Source organism: Azolla caroliniana, unplaced genomic scaffold, assembly GCF_043228905.1.
Source record: "Azolla caroliniana isolate FFs.n. ecotype wild unplaced genomic scaffold, voAzoCaro1.0.p SCAF_11, whole genome shotgun sequence".
NCBI classification, from domain to species: Eukaryota; Viridiplantae; Streptophyta; class Polypodiopsida; order Salviniales; family Salviniaceae; genus Azolla; species Azolla caroliniana.
The window spans coordinates 9495160-9508950 of record NW_028230446.1 but is presented as its reverse complement, the minus strand read 5'-3'; the positions used below and the strand labels follow the sequence as shown (position 1 = coordinate 9508950).

The following is a 13791-nucleotide window of genomic DNA, read 5'->3' as shown; positions in this document are numbered from 1 at the left end:
GCAAAACCGGTCGGATCAACACTTCCGGCAAACTGCAAGCTATCCGGAAAGCAAAGCCCGAAGATGAAAGGAGAGAAGGCAGATATGATGAAGATTCCATATGCCTCTGCCGTCGGGAGCTTGATGTACGCAATGGTTTGTACCCGACCGGATATAGGATACGCAGTCGGGGTGGTGAGCCGGTTCATGAGTAATCCCGGCAAGGAGCACTGGAAGGCGGTCAAGTGGATACTCCGGTATTTGAAGGGCACTTCAAATATGTGTCTCCGATTCGGCTCCGGAAAACCTCAACTGGACGGTTTCACCGATTCGGACATGTCGGCTGATGTGGATACCAGCCGATCGACATCCGGGTATGTAATGACATATGCAGGGGGAGCTGTTTCGTGGCAGTCGAGGCTGTAGAAGACGGTTGCATTCTCAACCACGGAGGCGGAGTACATGGCGGCTGTGGAAGCCGGCAAGGAAATTTTATGGATAAAGGACTTCATCGGAGAGCTCGGTAAACGGCAAGAGGAATACCGACTCTATTGCGACAGTCAAAGTGCCATCCACCTTGCTAAGAATGCGGCCTACCATTCCCGGACGAAGCATATCCAGCGGAGGTATCACTGGATCCGGGAAAGATTAGATGACCAAGAGTTCGCACTGACGAAGATCCACACGACTGAGAACGGGTCAGATATGCTGACCAAAGTGTTGACAACCGACAAGCTGAACGCATGTCGTAAGAAGATCGGGCTGGTAAGACACCCCATGCCGGAGTGAAGGGGGAGTTTGTTGGGAAACAGATCCCTCCAGATGGGAAGGGAGAAGAACACCCTCCGATAGGCCGAGGCCGAAACGGTATGAGGAGTACCCGGCTACGGAGAGCCGGATGATACAGGCCCGGTGTGAGCCGGATGAGGAGTACCCGGCTACGGAGAGCCGGATGGTGCAAGCCCGGTGAAGACCGGATGAGGAGTACCCGGCTACGGAGAGCCAGATGGTGCAGGCCCGGTGAAGACCGAATGAGGAGTACCCGGCTACGGAGAGCCGGATGGTGCAGGCCCGGTGTGAACCGGATGAGGAGTACCCGGCTACGGAGAGCCGAATGGTATAGAACCGGTGAGAACCGAAGGAAGAGACATATTCGTAAATATGTTTCTGAGAGCCCATCGAGGCTATATTTGTAAATAGCCGAAAAGTCATATTAGTATAAATATGACTTAGGGCAAATTTTTTGTAGTGGTTATTTTCTCCTTGTTGGTGCAAGAAGAAGAGAGAGCACGTAACGTTGTACAGAGAGAGAGATCATTGCCTCTGTTGTAACCGCCGCCTGTGGCGAAGAGCGTGAGTCCGAGGTCGTTGCCTCCGTGAACTCACTGTTTTGTACATTCATACATAGTGACAGTTTGCAGCCTGTGGGCTGCCGTGGTTTTTTCCCCTAGTTTGGGGGTTTTCCACGTAAACCTCCTGTGTACCATTTCTCTTCTTTGTGTCGCGATTCATTACATGTTTTTCTGTGTACGGAAAGAAACTCGGTTGTGGCTTAGCATTGTGTATAAGGAGCGTTGAGTTCCCGTCAGGGTATGGTTGTTATGCCGTCACATAAAGACTACTCGACCATGTGATAAACTAGATTATAAACGCTTGGGTCCTTTTGTCATCACGAAGCGGATTAATGATGCAACATTCCGTCTTGATCTTCCTACAAGTTTGCGGCTTCATCCAGTCTTTCACAACTCTCTTTTCGAACCTTACCACACCAGCTCGATTCCCAATCGTGTCGTGCCACCACCGCCTCCTCTCCAACTTGCTAATGGCCCAGAGTATGAGGTAGCCTCCATTCTTAATTCAAAGATTGTGCGCAATAAGTTGTATTATCTAGTTGATTGGCTAGGCTATACTCCGAGTGATCGCACATGGGAACCCGTTGATAATGTTTTTAATGCTAAAGCTCTTATTGACGACTTCCATCGTCACTATCCCAACAAACCCGACCCTGCATTGTTAACAACTCCTTCCACTTGTCGTTTTAAGAGGAGGGATAGTGTCATGAATCCGTGAACATTATGTGGCTTCACTTGGGCTTGAACCCAAGACCTTGTAATACATAATCAAGATCCTAACCATTAAGATAACATATGATTATATGAAATAATAAAAGCTACTTCTTATAATAGACTGATATTGTAAATGTTCTAGAACATCCTAGAACATCCTAGAACATCTTAGAATATTCTAGGTCTAGAACATTCTAGAACATTATAGAAATCACTAGGTTATTCTATAGGAACCTATAAATATGGACATACAATTCTTCTCAAAACTAATTCGAATCAACACCCGTCTTAAGCTCTCATCGCCTATCTTGTATCCATTCTTATTCTACTTTAATACATTCATTCTTCTCTTATCATTTCATTCCTCTTCTTGTGATCTCTTTATATCTTTCTTCTATCACTTTACCTTCTCTCTTGGTTTTGACACCTTAGAGGGTTGAAACTCACTTCTTCGTCTTCTTCTTTTTTATCAGAGAATAAATGTGGTATTTTATAGCCAGATTGATAATGTTTTGCATACATTGGAGGGTTGAAACTCACTTCTTCCTCTTCTTCTCTCCGTCTCTCTCTCATTTCGTTGTTTGATGTCTCTCATAGAATGGCTTTGGTGGAGGGAAGGCAGTTTGACTCTTTGAAGGAGCTTCGACAAGCTGTGAGAGATGATGCAATTGGCTCTCATCTTGAGCTAAGAGTGATCAAGTCGGATAAAACAAGTTTCACATGAATTTTGCACTCATATGCTCTTACACTCACTTGACTTTTAATCTTAAATTTGTTCTCACATGACTTTTGCTAGATAAACTATTGCATGCAAAAATTCTGGATGTCGATGGAGGTTGCATGCATCTTGTATTGAAGGAGGTCCAAAATGTCATATCAAGAAGAATAGGGAAGAACATAAATGTGGTGGCACTCAACACTTAGGGAACAAAGAGTAAGCTCAAAATGGTTGGTTGAAACAACATTGGAGAAGTTTAAAGAACATCCTACATACACACTGAAGGAACTAATGGTGATGTGTATCGTGAAAAAGGTGTCATGATCTCTTATAGGGTAGCGTGGAAAGAAAAAGAAAGTGCACATGCTCAAATCCATGGGGATCATGTATTTGCATATCGAAATCTTCGAAATTATTGCCAAAACATTTTAGAAGCTAATCTTGGTTGTTACGAGCATGACCATTTAATATCCCGTGGTGAGAATTTACCGTAGTATTCTATACACGTGGATAAATGTGAGGGTTAAACGAGAGTGTAAAGACAGGGAGGATTACTTTTAATCCTTGGGATTGAGACAACCCATTAGGTCAAGTGTGAACTTGCCTGGGGGCCTTGGGTATCGCTATAAATAAGAGGCCTAGCTACCCTCACTTGAGCATCTTTTGACTACATCGAGACTTTGCTCTTGTGGTGGGCCAACTCTTGTAGCGAGCGTGCCAGCACCAGGTACGACTCGACGCCACGATGGTGGTATAGGACGCCGATCGAGGCTTGAGTCCATTTCGATCCCTTCGCTCGAGGGTGGTCGGGTGGATCGACACCCTTCTTTCTCTTTCTCCTTTCTATCTATCATTAGTTTATCCTTATCTTAAGCTTACTTTAGTACCTAGATCTCTAATATTTGGTATCAAAGCTATGTAGTAATGTTTCTTTGTTTATCTTTTGTCTTTTTATTGATGGTGATCGATCGATGTGCGGTTGGCCTTGATTCAGACAACGATCAACAAAGAACTTTTGTAACTCTTTCCGTAATTTTTTTTTCTATTGTCTCTTCTCCCATCTAATCATGTGTTTAGTTTATATGTCATTTTTTTCATTAAGTCAATGATGTTGTAGTGGTATTTAATTGATTATCTAAAACGTTTACATATGTCCACGAGGTCAATATCTCGTTTGACATATAAATAATATGTGATGAGTGTCGTATGCGTTGTCGTGTGAATCTTCACACACTATGTAAAAAAATAATGAAATAATTATTATAGATTAGATTAGTAGCTTACTATAGAAAGATGATATACTCAAGAGCTTCAAAATGTATTTTACTATATACAAAATGGAGAAATACATATCAAGTTATGAGAAAATAAAGTTTGAGAAGATAGGGAAATTAGAACTATCCCACATAGATAGGAAAGTTAAGGCCTTGGCTATATAAACACCTTGAGCTCCCTCATTTTTCATTTTTGCTAAGAGCACTTTGGCCACTTTGTTGTGATGGATGATGGTGGTCAAATTCCCTAAAACTGAAAACCGGCCGGTAAGCAAATCCGGAAAACGGGTGCGATAAGCAAATCCGGAAACCGGTCGGTAAGCAAATCCGAAAACCGGCCGACAAGCAAATCGGAATCGGAACCGGTATGCAAACCGAAAACCGGCCGGCAAGCAAAACCAGAACCGGAACCGGCAAGCAAACCGGGGCCAGTCGGCAAGCAAAACCGGAACCGGAACCGGCAAGCAAACCGGGACCGGCTGGCAAGCAAAACCGGAATCGGAACCGGCCGGCAAGCAAAATGGAATCGACTACTGGACGAGGTTGGACGCGGACGGACGAAAGGTTGGATCATGCAACAAACTAAAGTAAAGGCCATGTGGACGCAAGCAACTAAAGTTGGATTGCATGGAAAAAGTAAAGGTCATGTGGACAGTCACATGCAACCAAAAGAAAAAGCTAGGCAACTAAAAGTAGAGGCCATGCAACAAAAAGTGGAAAGGCTATGATCAAGGGAGAACTCCATATTTATTCCATTTTTTTTCCTACACTAGGACTCACTCTCCATATTATCTTAATTTTTTTTCCTTTTCTTTGGGGGAGCTCTCTTATATTATCGAAGCCAATAACCCTAATCTTCCCTACGGAAGCTATCCCTCAAGTAAACCATAATTTCCATACGGAAGCTATCTCTCAAGTAAACCATAATTTCCATACGGAAGCAATCTCTCAAAATCCAAAATTCCTTGTCAAAGCCATATCACTCAAGAATCATAATCTCTTATTTCCTCTAATCTATTATTCTAATCATCTCCATAAGATAAAACTTTTGTAATTCCAATCTTGGGATTGATTGTAATCTTTCTTTCCCTTTTATTAATGAAATTTGTTAATCTTTCTCATTTCGGTTAATTCTTAGTACATAAATACACGAATTTGATATCCTCTAGACAAAGGCCCTGGGGTCTTGCCTCAACTTTCACGTATCCTCGTCGTATTTTCGCGACAACGTACTAGGTTAATACCTCAATTACGTATTACGTTCACGAACATATGTTACGTTTGCGTATGAGTTTAATACCTTGATTTGTTGTAAAGGATATGCGTTTGGTCTCGTATGCGTAAGACGTCAATACCTCAATTCCATATTACGATGATATCTTATTTGTGGATGTTTCGTGTGCGTAGAGGTATATACCTCGATTACGTATCTTGATCACATCATTTGTGGCTATTTAATATAACGATATTTTTAATATAGGCATATGTGGTCACATATATACGTATTTAATCGTATATATGTGATAAGTAAACATATGTGTATATTCGTTATTACATGATTATATCGAAAGTTTTCTTTGTCGGGAAAAGGATGTTGGTGGCAGTCCTCACATTTTTGTGAGAATGGCGTTGTCACCATCCCTTTTTCAACAATTTTTTATTGTTGACAACCCCGTTCATGACCTCGATTTCGTTATGTAATGAAACAATCATAGCCATAATGATGTTGAGTACATAAGGCTTAACCCACTTCATGTGAGGTCACTCTTATGACACACATATCCAACGTCCCTCCCTCATTACATGGATACGATGCCACCATGAGATCATTCTTACGAGAGGCATTCGTAATGATGTAACCATGTGACGGGCCACGTGGGCCTACTACAAAAACATGGCTCATTTGGCTTGACCATTAGGTTGCACTTTGGCGTATGCCATTGTAATTATGAGATTTGAGGCTAGGTAACGTACCAACATATTTTGTAGTAAACGAGGGGGAAATAAGGACTCTTGACATATATGTTTCTTTTAAAAAAACATATATGGGCAAATGCCTCACATATCTCTTATACGTATGAAGCATTAAGCATTCAAGAAGAGCAACCTACTTGTTTGGCTCAAGTGTTTAATGCATTTGTTCTCGAGGTCTCAAGTTCAAATATGACCAAGACCATACAACATTGTTGATACATATCACTATAACACATGTTTAGACTTGAGGTCTAAGTGCATTTCAGGGTCCTCGTAATAGGACTTAAAGAGCCGAAACCACATATGTGGGCACAGAAACATAGTTTATTGTTAACATTTTTTTCGTGTATAAACTACTCATGACGCGAACATACATGGTTGAGCCTCGGGGAGCCGCCATGAAAAAATCGATATAGAGATCAGGGAAAGACATTAATTTGTCACCCCCATGGTCTTTAAAACACATTTGTGTTACCATAGTAACCTGATCTTGAACCTCATCTCATACGTCTAGAGGGGTATTGATATTAGATCATGATATCGATTAATGTTTACCCATGATATGTTTACATCATGACATGATGTTATGACTATTTGTCTGACCTTATCCTATTTCTTTGCCAGAAATAATCATTTAATGGCTCAAAATAACGACCCGATGTCATCCGCTCAAGCGAAAGGAACTCAAGGGAATCCTCCTGGACAAATGTCCATTGAGATGTACTTTTCACAACTAACCCTATACCTTAGTTTCACCGCTCAACAAATGACCGAACTTTGGCAATCTCAAAGTGCTCTCGAGGCACGTGTCATTAGTTTACAACATGAGACTAATAGGCCTCATGAGCTACAGGGTGAACCATCGTTTGTCATTAAGCCATTTACGGGAGAAAAAAAGGAAAGAATCGAAGAAGCAATCTGCACATGGCTGGGACGATGGGAGTCTCATTTTGAGCTCTATCCCACGCCAAATAGTACGAAGATTGCATATGTCAGCCGAGAACTCGGGGGTAAGGCCACCGCCTGGTGGCGTGGGCTCCGTACTATGGGGAAATTGCCCGATACCTAGACAGATTTTGTCACGGTTTTTAAGGGCCAATTTCTACAACCTCCCTCTCGAACCGAGGCAGCACAAGCTTTAATGAACCTCTCTAGCAGGAAATTTTCGTCGCTAGAAGACTATGTTCACCATGCTAGAAGCCAAATCCAAAAATCGGATCTAGAAGGGGACAATTGGTTGATAGCTTCTTTTGTCAATGGCATCCCCAATTCGGTCTATCACTACATAGTGCACGATAAGGATCCAAAATCCTTCGAAGAGGCCGTTGAAATAGTTCTTCACTATCAACGCACTTTGAAGAAAGACCACAACAAACCCAACGAAGCGCCCAGGACTAAGCAGTCGCAATTTGTTGGAAAATGCAATACACCCAACGAATTCCTGGATCGCGATTGTAAGCGACAACATCCTTTTTGCGTATTCTGCAAAAAGAAGGGTCATACAAAATATCAATGTCAAAAGCTCCAACGGAAAGAGCACGACAACAAAGCTAAAGTTGCAGACCATAAAGGTCAGATTCCTAATGTCCTTCAGGTCTATACACATCATTTAAGTAATTGTCAATGTTCTTTCCCTCACTATGTATTGGGTCTCAATGATTAACTACGTGCAAACGGGTATATCAATGGATGTCCTTTACAATTTTTATTCGATTCGGGAAGCTCACACAATTTTATGAATGATCGTTTGGTTCAGATATGGGGAATCTAACCCACCATAAGTGATCACACCTACACGGTGCACTTGGCTGATGGAAGAGTACAATACATCAACGGGGTGATTCATTCATTAGGAATTTCTATTGATACTTATGTAGAGGAAGTAGGCTTCCATGTAATGAATCTTTGTACCACTGATGTAATACTGGGTTATCCCTGGTTTTATATTAAAAACTCTTCTTTATCTATTGATTGGGTTCATCATTCAATTACATTTGTACTCATTTTATTCAATGTGTAAAAAAACAATCCCTCTCGATTGTTTCCTCGTGTCCATCAATATCCGAGTTGTCTTGTTCTACTCTATTTTATTGTGTACTTGATCCGGACATTCACGTTTATAATATTGATAATGTCTCGGTTCAATTAACATATTTTGAACAACAAGAAATTGATGAAATCTTAAATGATTTTCGTGATGTTTTTGTGAGTGAACTACCAGATGGCTTACCTCCTAAACGTAATATAGACCATCGTATAGATATTGTACCTGGTGTTGCACCAATAAGTATACCTCCTTATCGCTTAAGTCAATCCGAAGAGGATGAGGTATCTAAGCAACTCAAGGACTATTTACGAATAGGTTATATACGTTATAGTAAATCTCCATGGGGTGCACCAGTTCTCTTGGTTAAAAAGAAAGAGGGCACATGATGTATGTGTATTAATTACCGACGCTTGAATAAAGTGACGATCAAGAATTTGTATCCATTTCCCCAGGCTGACAATCTAATTGACCGTCTCCAGGGAGCTCAGTATTTTACGAAACTTTATCTCCGTACTGGCTACCATTAAATATGTATAAGTGAGGACGATGTTCCTAAAACGGCATTTCGTACGCTCTATGGCCATTATGAGTTTTTGGTTATGCCTTTTGGTTTGACCAATGCTCTGGCTACATTTCAACAAGAAATGAATGACATTTTCCGAGAACAACTTGGAAAATTTGTCGTTATTTTCTTGGATGATATTTTAGTTTATAGCCGTACATTACAAGAACATGCTAGACATGTCCGCTTTGTTTTATAAACATTGCGTGACAAATAGTTTTACGCGAAGATCTCAAAATATGAGTTCTTCAAGAAATCAATTACTTATCTAGGACATCTCATAACGGAACGAGGAGTTGAAATTGATCCTTCTCGCATTGAGAAAATCAAGCTTTGGCCCACTCTTCGGAATATTCGAGAAGTTCGATCATTCCTTGGTTTTGTTGGGTTTTTGCGAAAGTCTCTTCGTAATTACTACCAATTGACAACGTCGTTTACTGATCTTTTAAAAGGTCAAATGCGTAAGTCTACAAAACCTATTGTGTGGAATACTACACTAGACCTTGCCTTTAAGGAACTCAACGACCTGGTTTGTAAGGCTCCTTCACTTCTTTTACCTGATCCTTCAAAACCTTTTGAGGTTGAAACCGATGCAAGCGATTATGCTATAGGTGATGTCTTGTATCAAGATGGTAAACCAATAGCATTCGAGAGTAAGAAACTTGTTTCTGCTCAATGTCGGTATACCGTTCAAGAAAAGGAATTATTTGCAGTTATACATGCGCTCAAAACATGGTGCCATTATCTTTATGGAAATCGCTTTGTGGTAACTAAGGATCACGAGTCCTTTAAAATATTTTTGTGACCAACAAGACCTGAAAGGTCGTAAGGCACGATGGGCTAATCTCATCCAGGACTTTGATTTTTCCATATGATATCGTAAAGGTTCCATGAACACTGTCGCTCATGCACTAAGTCGCATCCGTGAAGTTAATATGCTTAGCTTCACTGAAATAACATCAGATCATTAGGATCACCTTTGAGGAAAGTATCCTGATGACAATTATTTTGCAAAATACTGGGCAAGAGTTGAGTCTGGAACAGACACCACCACATCCTCGGACGAATACTTCCACATTGTTAACGGTTTGCTCTACCGTAATGGGAAGGTTTGTGTTCCAGATTTACCCGAGGTCAAAAAGAGGATTCTTTTTTAATGCCATGATGCACCCTCAGAAGGGCACCCTGGAATACATCGTACACTCGTTCTCATCTCCACTCAATTTTATTGGCCTAAGATGCGTCCTGACATACATAGCTATGTGACTAAATGTCACCAGTGTCAGGTTAACAAAGCCGAGCGACTTAAAGCCGTAGGACTTTTACATCCCTTGGACATTCCCAATAATAAGTGAGAAAGTATATCTGTGGATTTTATTGTTAGCCATCCTCGCACCCAAAAAGGTCATGATGCCATCTGGGTTGTCGTTGATCGACTAACTAAAATGGCCAGATTTATTACTACTAAAACCACGGTAACAGCTCCTGAATTGGCTTACCAATTCGTTGACGAATTATTTCGTTTTTATGGGTTACCAATGGATATCGTGAGTGATCGAGATCCAAAGTTTACTAGTGACTTCTGGACGCAAGTCTTTAAGAAGTTAGAAACTACGTTGAGCATGAGCTCCACAGATCATCCTCAATCCGATGGACAGACAGAACGAGTAAATCAAATTATTGAGGACATGCTTCGAGCATACGTTGGTGCAAAACCAACAAAATGGGAACGTTATCTCTCAATTTTGGAGTTTGCTTATAACAGCTCCAAGCATACGTCGACGGGATATAGTTCTTTTATGTTGATGTATGGTTTTCAGCCACGAGCCCCGATTGATGTTAATATACATCATGATGAGTTGCGAAGTACGCAAAACTTTCTTCGGGATATGCAAGATATGTTGCATATTGCACGAGATAATATAAAAACAGCTCAAGATAGAGCGCGTTTTTATGCCGACCATCATAGGCAACCTCGTGTGTTCAACCTTGGACAGAAGGTATTTTTACGTGTACCTCACAATTCTAAGACATTGTCGACGGGTAAGTGCGCTAAGTTAGCCCCACGGTTTTGTGGACCTTTTACAGTCCTCAAACGCATTGGGTCATCAGCCTATCGTCTCACTCTTCCCGATGGTGTTGGAATTCATCCAGTCTTCCATGTGAGTCGTCTAAAAGAACTTCTAGGTTCTGGCGACAACACAGTTACAACTGAAACTCTAGTTACTTCTGAAGATTTATCTTCGAAACCAGATGTACCAGAAAGAATTCTCAATGTTAAAACAAAAAAGTTACGTACTAAAGAAATCCGAGAATTTAAAATTAAATGGATGAACAAATCTATCAAAGATGCCACATGGGAACACGAGAATACTCTAAGAACAAACTTCCCTAACTTTCCATTGTAAGAGTGCAATGTTTTAAAGAAGGGGAGTATGTTACGGGCATGACCATTTAATATCCCGTGGTGAGAATTTACCGTAGTATTCTATACACATGGATAAGTGTGAGGGTTAAACGAGAGTGTAAAGAAGGGGAGGATTACTTTTAATCCTCGGGATTGAGACAACCCATTAGGTCAAGTGTGAACTTGCCTGGGGGCTTTGGGTATCGCTATAAATAAGAGGCCTAGCTATCCTCATTTGAGCATCTTTTGACTAAATCGAGACTCTGCTCTTGTGGTGGGCCAACTCTTGTAGCGAGCGCGCCAGCACTAGGTACAACTTGACGCCACGACGGTGGTATAGGACGCCGATCGAGGCTCGAGTCCGTTTCGATCCCTTTGCTCGGGGGTGGTTGGGTGGATCAACACCCTTCTTTCTCTTTCTCCTTTCTATCTATCATTAGTTTATCCTTATCTTAAGCTTACTTTAGTAACTAGATCTCTAATGTTGGTAGTGTGGCATATGTTCAAGAAACAATTAAAGGTCGCTTTCTTCACATATTCATTGCTTACAATGCAAGCATAAATGGTTTAATGCATTGTAGACCAATAATTGGTCTAGATGGAACTCATTTGAAAGGAAAATATCTAGGAATCCTTCTCACCGCTACTACCATTGATGCACAAGGTGCTTTGTTTCCGATTGCATTTGGTGTAGTAATAGCAGAGAATGATGATAATTGGTGTTGGTTTCTTCAATGTTTAAAGGATGTTCTTCGACACACAGATCCACTAACGTTTATTTCAGATAGACAAAAGGGTTTAGTGGATGGTGTCATGCTGGTGTTTGGCAATGATACATCACATGGATATTGCATGCACCATCTATCACACAATTTCAGAAAAGCTTTTAAAAGCAGTAAACTATTGGGGATGTTGTGGAAAGCGGCAAATACAACTAATACTCAAGACTTTGATGTTATCATTGGAGAAATACGCACTTTAAATAGTAATGCAGCTGAATGGCTAATGAGCACTGCCGACCCCTCACATTGGGCTACATGTAAGTTTTTAGGGAAAAGGTTTGGACACTTGACATCTAACATTGCCAAGTCCCTAAATGCATGGTTGTTAGAGACTAGAGCTATGCCTATTCTAGGGATGATGGAATTGATACGCGAGAAGATAATGTCATGGTTTTATGAAAGGAGGGTTAATGGAGAAACTTCTAAAGCACATATTGGATTGGTTAATGGAGAGATAACACATGATGCATTGGTTGGACATGTAGAGAAATTTATTAGAGAATCCATACAACGTGGAAGACTATATCGTATTTTGCCATCTACTAATGATGTTTTTGAGATCCATACTCCGAAACATGTTAGGATTGTTTATGTGGATAATAAGATATGTACTTGTGGCTAATGGTAGGATATGGGGTTACCTTGTGCACATGTAGCGGCTGCTATTTTGTTTCAAAAAGAAAGAGTTCAATCTTTTGCACACAAGGCATATTTGTTGCAATTATATTGTGATACTTACAAGGAGCCAATATTTCCTCTTGTTGTTACGTATGATAATATTGTTGGAGGCATGTTACCACCAGCCACACGAAGACCTCCTGGACGTCCAAAAACTAAACGTATAGGCACAATAGAAGAAGGCGCAAAGAAGAAAGAACATCGTTGTGGAAGGTGCCGTGGGAAAGGACACAATGCTCGCAGTTGTAGAGCCCCAATTTAGTGACGATTATGCATTATTAGATATTTTGTTGAGTCAATAGATATATTTGATTTTGTGGACATTTTTGGAATTACACTTTTTGTAGACGGATCAAAATCAACATGCAATTATTACATTTCGATAATTAATTTTGGTTTGCAATCATTTTTAAATTTGATTAGATTGGGGAGATTTAGTGGTGATTGCATTTTGCTAACAAAATTTAGTGTATATCATGAAATTTGGTTTAAGATGGCATTTTAATAGAAAAGTGTTATGTGAGATTTCGTTTAAAATGACATTTTCGTAGCAAAGTTTTTCATGAGATTTGGTTTAACATTTTGGCTACAAATTGTTTGTGAATCCGCAAATTCATGGAATTTGGCTTCAAAATGGCATCACAATGGTAAAATTTGGTGTGTGATCAAATGTTTTGGTTTTAAGATTACATTCTGGTCATTTCAATCACAAATTTCGGTTTTATGGGATTAAGCCAATATAACTCGGTGTAAATTCATAGAATTGGATTTGAAGGCAACTTTTCAATTGAAATTTTTGATATATAATATAATTTTGATAATTTTGTTTGATTTATGATGTATTTTGAAAAATAAAAGTGGTATAAATTGGTCAAAATAGGCATATAATAGCATTATGGTAAATAAGTTTAGGTTTAAGGGTATTTTGGTAAATAGGGCTTGTAGATTTGAGTGTATAATTACTTTATAAAGTGTATTTTTTTGGAGATAGGGGTAGTTTGGTAAATTTGAAACTTCCAGGGGCATTCTGGTAAATAAACAAACTTCCAGGGGTATCCTGGTACTTTTCCCTAATATTTATGTATATATCTAATGTATGTATATGTAACAATGTGCAAACGAAATAGTTATGTCCACGTACGAATGTACATATGTGTATGCATATGTAATGTATGTCTGTGTATGCATATATCCATATGTAATGTATGTTGTGTATACATATATCCATATGTAATGTATGTATGTAAGTAAGTAAGTAAGTAAGTGTGTGTGTGTGTGTGTGTGTGTGTGTGTGTGTGTGTGTG

At 40.1% G+C, this 13791-nt stretch overlaps 1 protein-coding gene across 1 annotated transcript; it reads left to right on the top strand.

Annotated features, from left to right (window-relative positions):
- The first annotated feature begins 2643 nt into the window (after positions 1-2643).
- LOC147857720 (uncharacterized) lies at positions 2644-12749 on the top strand. The gene is made up of 4 exons (XM_087327551.1): positions 2644-2758; positions 2842-2906; positions 11502-12386; positions 12438-12749. The coding sequence occupies exons 1-4, from the start codon at positions 2644-2646 to the stop codon at positions 12747-12749; spliced, it is 1377 nt and encodes a 458-aa protein (XP_087183677.1).
- Positions 12750-13791: the final 1042 nt, after the last annotated feature.